Here is an 18,222-nt window from a genome sequence, read left to right as displayed (position 1 = left end):
ATGAGGACAAGATTTGGGCATTTAGATCAAGAAATGTTTTTTCTTTTTCTTTCAGTGTTCCACACGCTGGAGATTATCGAAACAGCGTCGTCTCAAATTCCAAACTTCCCAGTATACTTGATCGTCGTTTACGTTGACGGCGTGCCGATCACTCACTACGACAGCAAGAGCAGGAAATCAAGTCCCAAACACGATTGGGTGAACAAGATTACAGCCCAGGATCCAGACTACTGGAGGAGGTACACGGAGGTCTGTATTCACAATCAGCATGTCTCCAAACTCAACTTTGAAACTGTTAATGAGCGCTTCAACCAAAGCGGAGGTGAGTTGCCGTCCTGCTTTGGAGCGTTTTTGCGACCATTCAGTCGCCGGTCCCCTTTTTTGAGCAAACGTCGCCTTATTTCCGTTCCTTTCTCTCAGGCGTTCACACGATCCAGCAAATATCTGGCTGCGAATGGGACGACGAGACCGGCAAGGTTGACGGTTGGGAACACCACGCTTACGACGGAGAAGACTTCATATCGTTAGACTTGAAGGAACGGAGATGGCTTGCGCTCAAGCCGCAAGCGCTCAACACCAAACACAAATGGGAACGATTTGAATATGTTCAATATGTAAAGGATTACTACACTGAAACTTGTCCAGACTACTTGAAGATCCATGTGAGCAACGGGAAGGACTTCCTCACGAGAACAGGTAGTACAATCTTAGCCAAGCGACGTTCTTTCCGACCAAAACTTTTTCCTCCCCTCTTCTTCGGCCCTCGCCCACACGGCAGTGCTTCCGCGCGTCCCTGCTGCAGAAGAGGTCGTGGTCGCCGGTGACCTGCCACGCCACGGGTTTCTACCCCAGGGACGCCATCTTGTTCTGGAAGAAGGACGGCCAGAAACTCTCCAAGGGCGTGGAGAGGGAAGAGATCCTGCCCAACCACGACGGGACCTTCCAGGTCTCCGCCCACCTCAGAGCGGCGGACCCCAGCGCCCGATACGAGTGCGTCTTCCAGCTGGCCGGCGTCCCGGACGACATCGTCGTCCCGCTGGACGACCGCGTCCTCCTGAGCAACGAGCGCATCGAAGGTGAGCTGCACGCCTCCGCCCGTCCGTCCGTCCGTCCTCGTCCGAAACACACGTGACGTCCGTCGCTTTGTGAAGCGGAAGAAAGGAGGAAGACGGCGCTGGCCTTCGCCGTAGCGTTGGCGGTCCTCGTTGTGGCCGTCGTGATCGTCGCCGCCATCGTCTACAAATGGAGAAAAGGTGAGGGACGTTTGCTTTTTCAGTCGATGGCGACTAACTTTTTCGTGTTTTTTGCTTGCAGCCAAATATGCGTCAGTTGGTAAGTAAAAGCTTTTCCTTGGAGTTCCTAAAATAAGCCCAGGCGGAACTCTGATGAAACCAAATTATTTTGGATTGAATTACCTCACGACAGGCCTCAACGCCGAAGTGACCGAGTCCGCTTCCCAGGAGAGCACTCCCGAGGCCAATATACTGCCCCAAAGCGTACCCGAACAAGATGTCGTCCCTCATTGCGTGACCTAAAACGCGTGGAATGGCGAGCGCCACGTCCCCCAGAAAGCACTTTGGAAAAGATGGAATTTGCTAACGGAATTAGTATTTTATGTTAAAGGACTTCCTACTTCATATCAAGCTATTGAAAAGCTGCGAGGGAATTCTGTTACTTTTTTTTACTTCGCTTTTCAAAACACAAACTGTAATTTGTGTTTTTGCACAACAACTAAACATGAAATGTTTTGATTAATAATTTGTGTGTTTTAAGAGAGAGTAAGAATAAGAGAAACATGAAAGCAGGTAGAAAGCTACATTATATCCAAAATTTATTAAGAAGCGTTTTAGCCGGGAATGTGGCTCGAGAGCCACGTCTTCTGTTATACGGTAAAGAATGTTCTTTGAGGTGAAAAAAAAAAATGTGTGTATACGATTAACATGTTTTCCATTTGACTAAATGTACAATAAAATGGCACCTGATACGAAAATATATATACTATCTATATATTCAACAGATAATTGAATAGTAAGTTAACAAGACAAGTTGTTCAAATAGGCTGAACTCCGCAAACCAGATTTGCAGGCATTGAAATATCTGAAAGGAAAAAAAATGATAATAATATTTAAGTCAGATGTAAAGCGGTGGAAAATTTCGTGTGTTGTGGTTGGTTGAAATTTTACGGACCTATTTTGGAAGGTTTGGGGAGATTTAGGTTGTTCATGATGGTCACAAACTCGTCCAGGCTCTTCGTCAAGCGAGGGTTGAACGCGCGTTCCTCGCCGACGGTCGACACCGTCTGACCTGGAACGGCGAGGATCCGCCGATGTTACGACTTCGTATTGAAACGTTGCGTGCAAAAGCGTTGGTGGGTTTACCTCGGTAGTCGTGCGCCGGGTAGATAAGGCAATGATCGGGCAGGGTGAAGATCTTCTTATGAATGGAATTGTAAAGCGATTTGGAGCAACCTGATAAGACGCAGAGTGGTCACGGTTTGGAAAATTGAAGCTAAAGGTACAATACTGTCCTCTTGTGGTCGTATTTAAGTATTACAAAAACAAAGTTTTTTTCTGGACGTTACTATGAAGTGAATTTTGGCTCGAAATTTACCGTATTTTCTCGCATATTAGCCGCCTCCGCGTATAAGCCGCACCCTTAAAATCGTTGAATTTCACAATTTCCCCAGTATAAGCCGTACCCTTAAAATCGTTGAATTTCAAAATTTCCCTCGTATAAGCCGTACCCTTAAAATTGCGTTAAAAATATTGAATTTCAAAATTTCCCTCGTATAAGCCGTACCCTTAAAATTGCCTTAAAAATATTGAATTTCAAAATTTCCCTCGTATAAGCCGTACCCTTAAAATTGCCTTAAAAATATTGAATTTCAAAATTTCCCTCGTATAAGCCGTACCCTTAAAATTGCCTTAGAATCATTGAATTTCAAAATTTCCCTCGTATAAGCCGTACCCTTAAAATTGCCTTAAAATCATTGAATTTCAAAACTTCCCTCGTATAAGCCGTACCCTAAAAATTGCCTTAAAAATATTGAATTTCAAAATTTCCCTCGTATAAGCCGCACCCTTAAAATAGCCTTAAAATCATTGAATTTCAAAATTTCCCTCGTATATGCCGTACCCTTAAAATTGCCTTAAAATCATTGAATTTCAAAATTTCCCTCGTATAAGCCGTACCCTTAAAATTGGCTTAAAATGGTTGAATTTTGCAATTTCTCTCGTATAAGCCGCCTCATGGTTCACAATTTTCACCTCCATATTTATGGTTTTAATAGGGAGTACAAATGTGTTAATTTGAAGGGAAAATCTTAAGAAAAAACATTGAGACTGAGTTTCTAGAAGAAAATAAGCACCAACCTTGCTGGAAGTCCGTCCTGCCGCAGCCTCGGATGAGCAACGCGTCGCCAGTGAACGCCATGGACTGATCTGACGTGACCAGCGTCACGCAGCCGTCCGTGTGTCCCGGTGTTTCTCGCACAATCAAATGCTGCAAGGGAGTGACGCTCAATTGACATTTCTGACCAATCGCAGACGACAACATTGAATTAGAATTGAATGGAGTGCTTTTATCTTTGTTATTCAAGTATAATGAGATTTAAAGTCTCACCAGAAAGTGCCCAAACAACAAACAGACAAATAAATAATTAATAAATAATAACAACTAATAAATAAATCAGTAAATAATAATAAATAAGTAATGAATAAATAAAGCTTGAATAACTCATAGTAATAGAAAATACAGTAATCCCTCGAATATCGCGGTTTCACTACATCGCAGATTTTTATTTTTTTTACTTTTTGTAATGTCATAAAAATCCACACTGAAACTCGCAAGTCAAAAAAAAGTTTTTAATCAAAAAAACAATTTTAAAAAAAGTTTTTTTGTTTTTTTCAAGTTCATAAAAATGTGAAAATCCACGCAAAAACTCGCAAGCTCAAGCCACTGCCTGTCCTGCGCTTGGTACTAGAACTCAGCACTGAAGTAAAATAATAATAATAATACTAATAAAAAAAAATTAAAAATAAATAATAATATGGGTTCACGTTTTTTTTGTTTATCACGGCCATGTCTGGTCTACATCAACCGCGATAATCGAGGGAAAGCAATACAACAAGAAAATTTTAAAAAGTGATAAAATAAAAAAGAAAAGGTATAAAAAAAAGTCATGAAAACAACCAAGTGTTCACAAAAGTCGCTTAAAAGTTAAGACGTGTTTTCCTACCTGTTTTCCGAAGAGGATCTCGTCTCCCTCGGTTAAGAGGATGTCAGCCGTGGCGCCGCTGGATTTGGAGATGGCGCTTCTCAGGCCGGCCCGCCTCGTTTTCATCAGCCCCGTGCTGGTGATATGGTCCGCGTGGCAGTGAGTGTTCACTTGGAAACATGGCAACGTTAATTCACGGGAAGACTTCAATCGAGAGATTTTGCGCTACAGACCTGCTACCCTCAGCTGGAGGCCCAGTTCGTCGATTAGCTTGAGGTCCCGATCGATGGTTTCCAGCACGGGGTCGATGAGGACGGCGTCCTTGGTGACGGCGTCGGCTAGCAGGTACGTGTAGGTGCTGCTCTCTGATTCGAAGAGCTTGAAAAACACAAAGATTGGCTTGTTGTTAACAATACTACATTGCAAAAGTAGTACTACGTCTAAGCTAGTTACAACTCAATTTTTTAAAATTAATATTAGAATTATTGATATATCTGAAAATCAGAAAACCATTTTTCATGAAATATTGTATTTTATTTTACGACTTCAGGCTCCTAATATCTCGTTTCTTAAATGTGGCACTTGTGAAAACCTGATTTGTGATTGTGCAAGTGGTAATGGATGATGAAAAATTAAATAAATGAGTTCAATTGATTTTCCTTGTGAGGTTGTTCATAGCATATTTTATTACTACTTGTATCTGAAATATGATTTTGCTCTGCTCTGTTAAGACTATATAATGCTACGTCATGCCATATTGGTCCAAATGATGTCAAATACACAATTATGTCAACTACATGACATGTTCTTTAAAAAAAAGAATTGACTGAGAGGTGATTTAAAACATTTAAAATGCACTGTAATTCATCCTAATTTAGGTCACAAAAATAAACGGGTCACTGTGTCAATGGGCCAAAGAATATCTGACATCTTTCCCCATAACTTCAGTTATTGTTTATTGAAATAAAAATGGCCATCACTAGTTCAGTGAGATTTGTAGAACGCACAAGAACAAAAAATAACTTGAAAAAAAGATATGAAAACTGAGTTCCCAATTTATGCCTTTACGAAATAATTCCAAAACACTATCATTCGTCCTTGGCCACCAATCAAATTGATTACAACGTCTCTAATCGACAATGTCAGTGAATGACTTAAAACGAGTTTCGACGACAACTTTGGTTCCATTTACACGTGACCTTACCACCTCGTCCCAAAGCTAACGCTGCTAATGCTAACATGTCTACAAAACAACGCAGGTGAAACAAACGTCCCAAAGCTAATTCTGCTAATGCTACCGTGTCGACAACCCAGGTGAAACAAAAAGAAACAAAGTCACAAAAAAACATTATCACCGTCATTTTTTAGACGTAACACGACGAATATTACCTGTCTAAAGAGCAGCCCGTCGTTCAACCGTGTCCCGGAGGAATACGTTCTCACTCGTGCTAGCGGGAGGTGGCGTGCCCTCACGCCCGAGCTCAGGCTCCTATTCCCGGCTTCCGAGACTCTCGAGCCCTCGGTGTAGCACCGGTGTCCAATGAGTGCCGTTTCCAGGCGTCGTCGAACCAGGACCATCGCGGTTATCTTCGAGCACATTGTCGGCTTTTCCCCGAGACCTAGCGGGCTTAAAGTCGCTCGAAGACGGAAGAGAAGTGGTGTAGATTTTTGCAAAATATAGCCCGTCATGATGATTCACGGAGGCGGCAGACTGCTTCTCTGATTATAATCAAATATTGCTTAAAAAGTTAACTTGGACTCCAAAGTTCGCCTTTTAGACGGGACTTGGTGCCAGTTAGATTATATGTAATATCACAGTATACAGTGTTATTCTATGAAATAAAAGAATAAATAAAGATAATTTCAATGAGAAGTTGGACTTTGGAAAAATACATTTTGTTTGCATTTATTGTTGTTATGATCCAGTGGAATCCTCCAAATGGTTCGGTTGATCTTGCTGGAGAAAGAAATACATTTTAAAATTAATCATATGGTTTAGAATGTGCCTTTCAGGAAAGGTTTTTGCAGCTGCATCATTTTAAAAAAGCATCGATGCAATCATGAAAAGCAGGTTGTAAAGTAAAGAGGAAAATATACATTAATTCAGTGAATATTTCGAGTAATTTGACCTTTTTTGGTACTTTAAGTGACAGATCTGCTCAAAAAAGCTTCTACTTTTACATTAATTTAGTCTTAACAAGTTCTATTTAACAATATTGAACTCTTCAGTCTATTATGTTTCTTATTCAGTCAATTTATTTCCCATAAGTAACCCTTGAATAAACAAATACTATATAAAGACTAGCACTTTCAGCTAACAGTATAAAGTCATTAAACATAGCATCGCGGGTTCGATCCCAGGTCGGTCCTCACTGCGTGGGTTTTCCTCCGGGTACCCCGGTTTCCTCCCACCTCCCTAAAAACATGCATGCTAGGCTAGCTGTCTAACACTCTAAATTGCCCCTAGCTATGATTGGTTGTCATTTGTCTCCTTGTACCCTGCGATTGGCTAGCTACCCATTCGGGCTGTCCCCCACCTAGTTAGCTGGCATAGGCTCCAGCACCCCCCGCGACCCTTGTGAGGGTAAACGGTTCCAAAAAAAAATGAACTAATGATTTGAGCATAACTGCTAAAACGTTAATACACCAACGTTGACTGTACCTCCAAATGTTGTCCGACCCAGTCCAGCAACGCGGTAACCCGGCTGTACACGCCTGGCTTGTTGCGGCGACCGCAACCCTCGCCCCAGCTCACCACCCCCGCCAGCCTCCACTCCCCCGAGGCCGTTTTACACACCAGGGGACCCCCGCTGTCACCCTAAAATTGCACGGTCAACATGTATACATACACACATTTCCTTGTATATCACGATAGCATCATAATTCTGCAATACCTGGCAGGAGTCCACTCCGCCCACCAGGGCGCCGGCGCAGATCATCCGAGGCGTCAATTGCACGCCGTAGACACTGGGGCGGCGGCAGACGGACTCGCCGATCACCTTCACCTGAGCTTGCCTTAGCTCATCTGACACGACACCTGAGGACAGCAAATAAAACGCAAGTACAGCCCCTGACATTGCTATTGGCTGTAAATGATGCCGGGGGAACACACCTCCTTCCCGGACGGACCCCCAGCCCGTGACCCAACAGGGTGAGCCGGGAGGGAAGGACTCATCTGGACTGGGAAGACAGATCGGTTGCACCCTGCCTACAGACAAAACATGAATAAGCAAATATAAATTAATTATTTAATTAATACATACAGAAATAAATACATCAATAATAATATTGATAATAACTACTGTCACAATGAAATTTCCCGAATATGAGATGAATAAAAGTTATCCAATCCAATAATGATGGTGATAATAATAATATAAATTAATTAACAAAATATTGCCACAAAATAAATAAATAAATTAACAAATACATAAATTAATAATACTAATAATAATCATAATGATAATATAAAATAAATATTAATACCAAAATATTACCACAAAATAAATATACACAAATACATGAATTAATAATAATAATAATCATCATAATAATGATGATAATGGTGATGATGATGGTGATAACGATAATAATAATGAGGATGATGACAGTGATAAATAATAAATGATAATATAAAATAAATATTAATAACAAAATATTGCCGCTAAAATTGCACGACACCAAAAATGTAGATTTTCATCTGTGTTTTATCACTTCTTATTTATAATTGACATTTTAGGTGTAGCTAAGTGTTGGAAGTACAGCAAAAAGTACCATGATTTTAAGTATAAGTATGCAGTTTTGTACTAACCAATCACCAGTATGTATCTGGTAACCATGGTAACCAGGCACCATATCAACGTATGGCATTGTGTTGCTTTCATTTGATTACAATGTTCATGAAAAAAAGTGATCTTGTCATTTCCAATGTACTTTGGTGTACAGGAAATAGGAAAATAAGAGCGAGAATTTCAAAATAAAAACCATTCACGCTCTTTTGGGGCTGAACGAAATACGAGATAGAAAGACACAGATATCTCACCGCTCATGTGCATTTCCACGATGGTGCGCATAAGTCCGATGTCAAAATCATTAGTGCGCGTGTCGAATCGAGGGTGATGGAGAACCCGCAACGCTCGGTAGCGCTCTCCCAGGTCCGGCTCGGCAACGTTGACGGTCGACACCACCGCCAGCCAGTCGCCCGCCTGCGACATGTTGTCTCTGCAGGACGGTGAACACTTGCTATTACTTCCTGCCATTGACGGCGATAAACGTCAAATCCGCTATAGAACAGCGATTGACTTCCTCTCGAAAACCTACTCGACAAAACAGTGAGCTGCCGTGATGACCCAGCGTGGCGAGATGACGGCGCCCCCGCAGATGTGATTCCCTCTCCAGTGCAAGCTAGCCTGCCACCCCCAAACGTCCGCGGCTGCCGGCGTCCCTCCGACGATACGGCGGCCATCGCTGGCGAAACCCGGGCAGTCTGGAGATAAAATAAGATCCGGTAAGTCTACGGCAGGGGTGTCAAACATATGTCCCGCGGGCCGAAAGTGGCCCGCTAAGGGCTCCAATCCGGCCCGGGAGTTGTTCTGCCTGATGCAAGTTTCAGAGTGGATTTTCACATTTTTATGAATTTACAAAAACTTAAAAAAAAATAATTACCCCCCAAAAATTCCCCCCAGAAAAACAACACAATGTAGTGAAGTTGCGATATTCGAGGGATTACTGTACATACAGAATACAATGCATTTATTTTCTCAACCTGGGTGCCTTAAAACTAGTTGTGTGATCGAGTGCGTGCACCAATTTTCTATCCTAAGTCACAATCACCCTCTTCCGCCCCCTGCAGGCCAAATGGTGAATTCGATGGCAACCAATGAGTTAACAAGGAACCTTAAAGTGCCTAAAAAATTAGCGGAAAGCGGACATCGAAAACGAAGCAGCCCGGATATTTCCTAAAATCAATTTGAAATAATCCAATCCAGTCGTACCTCTACTTACGAAATTAATTGGTTCCAAGACTTTTTTCGTAACTTGAAAATTTCGTAAGTAGAACTGTACTTTATATGTAAATTCTCAAATTCGTCCTCACACAACTACCAACCAAACCCTTTAAAATGGGTCAAAGTGTCCCAATTTTGTATGAAACGTGAGGAAACACACAAAAATGAGAGACAATTATAAGGAAATGATTTATTAATGTCTTAAAATAAATAACGCATATGAAAATCTGCCCTGCGCTGCTGAAATAGTTCCCTTCGCGGCCACTATAACGGGAGATGTTACCCGCATTTGTCTGCCAGATGGCGGGCGGCAAGAGTCCGTACTACCAGGGCCGAAAGTTGTCCCTTTTGTAGTAAATTTTAGACTTTTATGTGTGCCCTGTGTGTGTGTGTGTGTGTGAAAATGTGCCACGTTGCTTTTGTAGTTTTTAATCGCTTAATAAGGTGTAAGATTATATCAGTTTTTGTGAGTATAAAAGCAGCGTTCTCATACAAACTGTAAATAGTTGACATGTCAGCATAAAAACTCAACAGTCTGACTGAATAATCAATCTTTGTCTTGTGATTGGGTTGACAGGTCAGCACAAATACTCAACTGTCCGACACTGATCAATTACTTTTTGCCCTGCAAATGACTGAAACGTATCTGTTCAAAGTCCTGCTGATAACTGTCAGTTTTGCCGGTATATAAGACTCACTCACTGGTCATTCAGTGAGAGCTGCAAGGACAACAGACTGAGCGATCACGCTGTTTGAGCTCTCCCCCATTTCTGCAGTCTGGTAATAAACCTATTTTCTTTAAATTGGTCTCACTCTTTCTTAACCTGCTCCTTAAGTTGTTTTTTTAGATCTATCATCAGGGGGATTCAAAATAAAATAATGGATAAGGAAATGCATTTACTTTTTGGGGGATTTCGTATCTTGGATCTCTTTCGTATCTCGAGTCACCAATTTGCATAGAAAAATGTTGTAACCTGAAACGTTCGTACCTCGAGGCATTTGTAAGTAGAGGTATTTATTGCAAGTACTCTAAATGGCAACAAAGTGACGCAAAATTAACTAATTGCCTGCCATTGACAACCACAGGTGTCCAATTCACTTAAACTGGCGGTGGATGCATATCTTCCAGTGTCATCAAAATTGATTGGACGTCTAGAGCTGTCAATGGCGGCCAGTAGATGAAATTTTTGGGCCAAAAATAAATTGGTCCCTGAACCAAACTGCCCTATTGCTTAAATCATGGAAAAGGAGCATTTTATACGTACTACAAAGCGACGAATACCTGCCGTAACGTTGACAATGTGGTGAACGGGGGTCTTCGGCGGAGTCGGCTGGAGGGTCGGCACGCTGCAGTTGCCTTTGGTACCACAAGGCGGCGGCAACGAGGCCTTTAACTCCGACGGAAAAAGTAGGAACTTCACTATCGGGTGGAGAGAGATGAGCAGTAAAGTGAGATTATGAATGAAAATGTTATCTTTTGAAGGATTGCAGGAGGCGGAGTTACCTAAAAGAGCGGCGGTGATGACAAGTTTGACGGCGAAGGACAAGCTCACGATGAGAAGCAGTTGGCGAGAACAACAGGCTTGGGCGTCTGACCGTGAAAAAAGGACAATAATAACCCAAAAATGGCATTGGTGTAGTTTGAGACCTTTGACCTCAGTCCTCCAAAATGGAATCCCAGCCTACGTTTGATACAAATATGATAATCTGCAATTTTGATGATAATCCCTTACTTCATTCTTGAGTTATCGTGAATATGTGGACAAAAGAAAAAGACAGGTGAACAGTCAAATATTAAAAATGTAAGGGGAAAAAAAACACAGAATTTTGAAGGAAATTATTATCTATTACCATATTTATTGGAGTATAACCCGCAAAAATGTGTAGCAAAAAACGGAAGCAAAGTTCGGGTGCGCGTTATACACGAATCCCGGGGAAGTTTTAAGGCTTTAAGGATTTAAAATTGTAAACTCCATTTGAGGAGTGTTTATATTGGTAGTATGGCTGAGAAAAACAAAAAAAGGAAATAAAAATGTATACAATTTTTTAGTCACAAATTATGGGTGCGCGTTATACTCGAATAAATACAGTATTTTTTTATAGTAAGAAAAATTGTTTATGTTTTTCCCAGGGAAAAAAAGTGATTTTTTTTTAATTTTTTTTTGTTAAGGCAAAAATTATAATTTAAGAGCATTTTTGGTTGGAAAAAGTAAAAATATGGATCAAGAAATAATTTAGTTGTGATATTACAAGCTTAAAGTTTGTTATTTTCCAACCATGAGTTGGTATTTTTTTAAAAATGGATGAAAAACAAAAATATATATATTTGTAAACAGTATTTTCAGGTGGCTCGACCCAAAATGGCTGCCAGCTACATGCAATATTTCGATTATTTGCAGTTTAGGCATCATGAGACATGTGTTAGTTGAAACTAAATTTCTGGTAAGTGACGTGATAATGAAAAAGCATCTTTTCAGGTTCCGCCCACTTTGTGTGAGGTTTTGTGTCACGTGGCATATTTCCTGTCCACGGTCACGCAAATTGTTGAAACTTTGTTTTCATGTGTTTTAATGTATGGAACGTGCAGTACAAAATGGATGCTGCCCATGTTGCTTTCTGGCGGTTTTGGTGGTTGGAAAGTAAGAGATTTGAATCACAACGTAATAAAAAGTGTTTTACATAAAAGGGCATCATCTTGGGAATGTAAAGCATTTGAAATGTAGCATTACAAGTTTAAAGTACAGTAATTCAAGTCATATTTTTCAGGGGAATCATTTTTTTTTATGTCTTTAAGACTGAATTACAGTCTTCCCTCGATTAACGCGACTTCACTTATTGCAAATTCACAATTTTTTCTGCTATTAATTAGTTAATTTCTAAAACTTTTTTTAAGGTAATACAAATGTGAAAAATTGCTATAAGAAGAAAAATAAAATAATTAAATGCTATAATAGGGGTGACCCTACTTTGCAATTTTTCAATTATTGCGACCATGTCTACACTAACCGCAATATTCGAGGGATTACTGTAGTATTTTAATTAAATGTCATTTTTTTTGCTGAACATAGTTATTTTTGAAGGAAAGGGTAATAAAACACTGTCATTGTATTTAAAAAGGTGGGCAAGCGGTTAGCATGACGGCCTCGCAGTTCAGGGGTCGAGGGTTCGATCCCAGGTGGGTCCACACTGTAGTGTGGAGTTTGCATGTTCTCCCTGTGCTGGGGTGGGTTTTCTGTGGGTACTCCAGTTTCCTCCCACATCCCAAAAACATGCATGCTAGGCTAGCTGGCTAACAGTGAAAATTGTGTTAGCGTGATTGCTTGTTGTCTCTTTGCGCTCTGTAATTGGCTGGCCACCGATTCAGGACGTCCCCCGCCTGGTGCCCGTTGTTCGCTGGGATAGACTCCAGCACCCTCCGTAAAAATGATTGAAAATGACGGCTTACCTGGTTCTTCACTTAGCGGCTCCTTGGCTAGCACCACGTTAATGGATCCGTCCCCCAGAGGCCGTAAAGATGGCGGCGGGGGAGGCAACAGCGCCCCCACGGTGGGCGAAACCAAGGATGCAACGCTCTTCAAGTCACAGGAAGCTTCTGGAGGACGGCATGTCGACGACCAGTGTCGAAAAGAAAATTCCCCGCTTCCTGTTTGGACCTGAAAGCCCGCATTTGCATGTTAACACAGGGATGGTGTCCCGAAAATACCCGCAAAAGTTCTTACCTGAAAGTCGTCTTCGGGTGATTTCATATCGAATTTTGACACATCTTCTCTACTCCCGCTCGATCACACTTTTATGCTCCCTTTGTAACCTTCCTCCTACTCCTCTTCCTCGTCCTTTAGTGCGGTTAGTAAGGGATACCCAGGTATGAATAATGCATGCGGGTAATTGTGTGGCTACGGGTCACGGGTTCAAAACAGTTGGAATAGCGCTTCACTTAGCGAGGAAGGCTACGCTAATGTTTTGTGAAACAAGGCGCAGATTAATTTAGCATTTTAGCAGCTACGCTAATGTTTTGGGAATCCAGGCGCAGATTAATTTAGCATTTTAGCAGCTACGCTAATGTTTTGGGAATCAGGCGCAGATTAATTTAGCATTTTAGCAGCTAAGTTAATAATGTTTTGGTAATCCAGGCGCAGATTATTTTAGCATTTTAGCAATTTGCCTGTTTTCAGGAACATTTAAGATTGTGTTAACATATCAAATAGAGTTTGATTTTAAGTGTTTGTGTTGTGTGGCTATGGCTAATTTAGCTTGTTATTGAAAGAAATTTGACAGCAAATTTATTAACAATTATTTTGAACTATACTGGACATGCACTAGGTTTAAAATTGTATATAAATAGTCAAGATTAAGGCTTTTAAGTGCTTTCTCCTTATTAATATAATTTTTTTAAAGGAAGAGAAGACAACCAATTTTGAGTCTGCAACTCGGGGAAGTTTTATTTCATTAAAAAATTCAAAGGAATGTGCCATTTTTAATCTAAGATAAATATTAGTTTACCTGCCATTTTAAATGGAATAAAATGAGGCTGACTAAAACAAAAACAAAAAGATTTGTTGGAGTTATGCGCATAACATCAATTTTCATACATTTGCGACATTTAGTAAAAGCTTAATTTGAACACTATATTGGTCCTTCATTTTATGCCAACAACGCCGGACATTTTGTTTGTCCTTATTCAAGACAAAATGCGCCGTGACGTCTTGTGCCTTCTGCTTTGACTTCATTGATGACATGGCGAAACCGTAGGGGTCCTTTTAGAGTTGGGACGTCAATGTACAATAATAAAAATGGACAAAAGCAAAGACAGGGTAGAAGACCGGTCCTCAACGTTTGTCCTCCTCGCAAGTGAAAATCCAAAAGTCTTACCTCTCTCTTTCTGCTTGTTTTTTACTGGATGTCAAACGGCAAATTTGACATTTGCAAAGTCTCCTGCGGTACATTTGTTGTTTGCAAACTTTGCTCAGACGTCTGTGTCACTTCCTTTTTGTGGTCTCGATAGCAAAGGGAACCTTCTCACTCGCTTCATTCGGCCCGTTCCGACCGTTGGCTACCATGTCGTTCCCTCTCCAGGAGTACATGGCGTCCCTGGACAACGCTTGTCTCCCAAGAATCCTGCAAGTCTGCTCCGGGGTCTACTTCCAAGGTAAGTGGCTTTTTGGTTCTGGTTTCGCAGAGTCGAGTCTTCTCAACGGCGGCTACTTCGAAGGGTCCGTCTACGAGATCTCTGGAAACGAAGTCAGCTTCTCCACCGGCGATGTCGTCAAGGTCACCGACATGGAACTCTCGTCCATCTGCTGTCATGACGTCGACAACGACGAGACCTTCGAGCTACCCGTGGATCATACAGGTACCAGACTTTTAGATGGCAAGCTGTTTTGGGGGTTGTCACGATAGGTTACTGTTGACCGTTCGTTAAGGAAGGGAAGATGGCAGGTTGGATTCATCCACGGTTCAGTTAGTTTCGCTTTAGGTGGACATTGGCTTTGCATGGATTGGTTAAATCCAGGAGAAAAACTATTTAGTGGTCAGGTCCATAGCGTTTTATTAGAGTTTTAACTTTGCGCTGAAGAAGCTCTTGTATTTCTTTACAACTTGACGCAAACTAAAAATCTTCACATGGCATTCTACGCCAAATTGGAGGGATCGGAGACAAAGAACCAATCAATTAGCCTAGCATGCATGTTTTTGGAAAGGTGGAGGTAACCGGAGTAAACCGAAGAAACCCACGCAAGCCTGGTGAGAACATGCAAACTCCACACAGTGAGGACCCACCTGGGATCGAACCCTCGACCTCAGGACTGTGAGGCAGAGGTTCTAACCACAGTTTCACTTATTTCGGCCACATATTATATCTCAAAATCTCCAGCTAATTCCCCTTTTTTTTAGCAACCTAAATTCAGTCAATTCTTACTTAGTTGGAAAGCATTTTGCTTGTAGACCAGTGAAATAGAACATCGACTCCAACTGGAAGAACTGGACATTTTCCAGGCCCTTCCAGTCCAAAAGACCCGCCGTCCACGCTAGTCAGCCCACTAAAAGTTCCCCCTCTCCCCAGGCTTGATGAAAGTGATCCCAGAGGAAACCCCATACAGCACGGTGGAGGAGCTAGTCAAGCTGAGGCCCTTGGGCCTGAATTCCTGCCTACCCGTAACCTTCGCTAGCCACTCTAAGCTGACCCTCGATGGCGTTGCGTTGGGGGCCGGGGCCACCCTGACGGTGGTGTCGCTGCTGGAGGACGAGAAGAGCTGCCGCTGCCGAGTCCGGCTCGGGCCAGACCAGCCCCCGGCCGAGGTGACCGTGCCACTGAGTACCCGCGGCGAATTCTATGTCCACCAGGGCGAAGAGCGTTTCGTCCCCAGGGACATCGCGACATCGCCGCATTTGCGCAGTCAGCGCTTTTGCTTCGAGAACGCCACCCTCGGCAATCACGCCCTGATCCTCAGCCCCGTGTACCAGATCCGCGGGGTCATGAACCGTAAGTTCTTCCAGGCGTTCTCGTTTGGGAAGTCGTGAATCCGATAACCCGATCGAAATGTCTCTTCCGTTTTGCCGGCAGTGAGGAAGAACCTGTTGCGATTCCCCTCCAGCTTGGCAGTGGACGTGGTGGACATCACCGACACGTGCCAAGACCTCAGCTTCTTGACCCCCCTAACCCTGCCAGAGGTTCACTCCCAACCGGACCAAGCCTTCCCCATGACGATGGAGGTCCTGGAGGGTCCTGAGACCTCCGCTTTGTTGAAGTGCAGTTGGCTAGCGCAGCTCCAGAAGGGAACCACGTTGATTCTCCACCAGAGGTCCACCTCCTCCATGACCGTGTTGTCCAGCTCCACCGGCCGCAAAAGCCGGCAGTATTTCCTGGTATCCGAGCGGTACGGGGGGCGCTTCCGCAAGCGACCCAGGAGATTCGACTCCACCTACGAGCTCTACGAGGCCTCCACGCAAATCCCGGGACTGAAGCTTTCCGTCGTGAGCAACCACGAGGAAGTAGAGGAGGAGGGCCTTCCCGGGCTCGCCCTGGGGGAGCAACTGGAGGTCATTGGGTGCCAGAAACAAGTTCAACTCCCGTGCGGCCAAGCGGAAACCCTCGTTTGCCGACGCCTCCGGGACTCGGACGACGACGAAGACGAGGATCCGGACGGCGAGGGGGTCCGGGAAGACCACGTTTACCTGCCTTTGTATATGCAAGGGCAATTTGTGGAGCTGCTGCGCGACAACAAGAAGTACACACTGGAGGTCCTGAGCAATAAGGTTCTTCTGGACGTGAAGGTGGTGACTCGGGACCCCGAGCTGGAAAACGACCCTCTAGTCGGGTTCTCCTGTCTACGGATTGAGGGGACAACGCTAGAAGCCACGATCCAGGCTAGCTTCCCGGACACCCCTGAGCTCTGCTTCCTGATCCCGGTTCACAGGCTTTCCGTGACCCTGTTTCGAAGCCAACAGCCTCTACCGTGGTCCTCGAACCAGAGCCCGAAATGCAGCGTGGAACCCGTAATAGAGGTTACGGATCAGTTCTTGCGGGAGTTTCGAAACGAGAACGCTCCTCTCGCAAATCCCCCTCCTAGACCTCCGAAAAGGAACCTATCCGTGCCGCAAGCCGCCAAAAGCAAAGGGTCTAACAACCAGACGTTGTGGAATAGAAGAAGCTCCTCCCCGTTGCCGCCAACGGTAAGTTGCCGATCAAGGTTCACAACATTCGACTTGGATTTAACCGGAATTGTGAGCGTCCCGGATTCCCCGTTACGTCACTAAAACCCAGATTTTAATGTACCCACGTTCAGGTGGTAAAACTGACATCACATCTTCAAAACTGCATCTTTTTTAACCAATCGAGGTCTAAGAAATTCGAAAAAACAAGGCACCACGTAAAGAGTAGCTCAATTAGTCAGCAAAACTGTTTTTTGACACTGATCATATCACACAAGACTTACTGTCTAACAAGTTGGTCATCGGCCTACAAGACACGACACGAAAACCAATTGAAACCATTTAAAAAGTAAGCTCTGAAAGTATCGGACAAAAAACCAAGAACGCACCGCCACTGTCAGATATTGAAAAAACAACAACAAACGCCTGAACAGGGACAAAACTATTAAATATGCAGATGCCACCTTAGTTTACAAAATCTTCCGTTATAAAGCTCCTCCTCCACTGCAAGATTTTGTACCAAAAAATTCCAACTTGTCAACAAGGACTGGCTCTAGAGGTGACTGTGTCGTTCCCTTCAAAACCAATGCTAAATTAGCCAAAGCATCTTCTCTGGAACTCGATACCAAAAAAAATACATACTGTACTTTCAAACCCACAAGTGACTGACTTCCTTTTTTTTACCCATCAGCCAAATGTAAGGCATGAACCGCCACCGCCACCACCGGCGCGCAAGTTCCCCACCACTATTCACACCTCACAGAGGAGCTACACAAGCAACCCGTACGTGGGAATGAGCAGTCAGGTCAAAGGTAAGTTTTGAATGACGGGAACCACTGACGTGAGCTCTTGTTCGGCTGGCGACCAATCGCTTTACGCTTTCAGGGCCGGTGGAAAAGAGCGAGGACGTCTACGAACAAACTGAGGAGTTGTCGGAAATGCTGAAGAAAGCTAAAGAGACCATCGTGTATTATTAGAGGAGTGTGTTGTTAATATTGACCTATGAGGGTAAATGCAAAATATGAGCAATATTAAATCTTAGATGACAAATGACAAGATTCAAAAACCAAACCCAAACAAACAAAAAAACTAAAAATCTTCCAACACAAAGCTCCTCCTGCACTGCAAGATTTTGTAATAAATGAAATAATGACAATAAAAGCATTAAATTCCAATCAATCCAACATACCTGCTATTCAATACCAAATACAGTAATCCCTCGGATATCGCGGCTTCAATTTTCGCTTTTTTTTTTTAAATTAATTTTTTTGTAAGTTCATAAAAATGCGGAAGCCACTCCCCTGTCGTCTGCTTGCTACTAGGACTCAGCACTGAAGTAAAAAAAAAAAAATA

General features: G+C 43.0%; 3 protein-coding genes and 1 pseudogene across 5 annotated transcripts; 2 read left to right on the top strand and 2 right to left on the bottom strand.

Annotated features, from left to right (window-relative positions):
* On the top strand, positions 1-1,535 carry LOC144073212 (major histocompatibility complex class I-related protein 1-like; annotated as a pseudogene). Its single transcript, XR_013300034.1, has 6 exons — positions 1-322; positions 421-696; positions 779-1,076; positions 1,152-1,253; positions 1,315-1,332; positions 1,426-1,535. The product of XR_013300034.1 is annotated as a major histocompatibility complex class I-related protein 1-like (transcript).
* A 334-nt stretch (positions 1,536-1,869) lies between these two features.
* Positions 1,870-6,032, bottom strand: ethe1 (ETHE1 persulfide dioxygenase). Its single transcript, XM_077599074.1, has 7 exons — positions 5,606-6,032; positions 4,450-4,594; positions 4,238-4,386; positions 3,372-3,501; positions 2,379-2,468; positions 2,188-2,304; positions 1,870-2,097 (listed from the first exon to the last, which is right to left on the bottom strand). The coding sequence occupies exons 1-7, from the start codon at positions 5,903-5,905 to the stop codon at positions 2,051-2,053; spliced, it is 978 nt and encodes a 325-aa protein (XP_077455200.1). The 5' UTR covers positions 5,906-6,032; the 3' UTR covers positions 1,870-2,050.
* Positions 6,033-6,116: 84 nt separating this feature from the next.
* Positions 6,117-17,478, bottom strand: LOC144073336 (tryptase-2). The gene is made up of 11 exons (XM_077599073.1): positions 14,092-17,478; positions 12,942-13,055; positions 12,668-12,875; positions 10,727-10,813; positions 10,505-10,642; positions 8,537-8,702; positions 8,259-8,437; positions 7,329-7,424; positions 7,111-7,253; positions 6,879-7,034; positions 6,117-6,173 (listed from the first exon to the last, which is right to left on the bottom strand). The coding sequence occupies exons 2-11, from the start codon at positions 12,966-12,968 to the stop codon at positions 6,132-6,134; spliced, it is 1,242 nt and encodes a 413-aa protein (XP_077455199.1). The 5' UTR covers positions 12,969-13,055; positions 14,092-17,478; the 3' UTR covers positions 6,117-6,131.
* themis2 (thymocyte selection associated family member 2) lies at positions 13,930-18,188 on the top strand. Of its 2 annotated transcripts, XM_077599072.1 has the most exons (6): positions 13,930-14,368; positions 14,432-14,572; positions 15,281-15,700; positions 15,782-16,890; positions 17,561-17,681; positions 17,755-18,188. In XM_077599072.1, exons 1-6 carry the CDS (start codon positions 14,278-14,280, stop codon positions 17,844-17,846), a joined length of 1,974 nt encoding a protein of 657 aa, XP_077455198.1. In that variant the 5' UTR covers positions 13,930-14,277; the 3' UTR covers positions 17,847-18,188. The 2 variants fall into 2 exon arrangements, with proteins under 2 accessions (XP_077455198.1, XP_077455197.1); XM_077599071.1 differs by having other exon boundaries at positions 13,930-14,572.
* The last annotated feature ends 34 nt before the right edge of the window (positions 18,189-18,222 follow it).

Source organism: Stigmatopora argus, chromosome 4, assembly GCF_051989625.1.
Source record: "Stigmatopora argus isolate UIUO_Sarg chromosome 4, RoL_Sarg_1.0, whole genome shotgun sequence".
In the NCBI taxonomy this organism is placed as follows: Eukaryota; Metazoa; Chordata; class Actinopteri; order Syngnathiformes; family Syngnathidae; genus Stigmatopora; species Stigmatopora argus.
The sequence above is the reverse complement of the archived record's forward strand: the minus strand, read 5'-3'. Positions and strand labels throughout refer to the sequence as shown.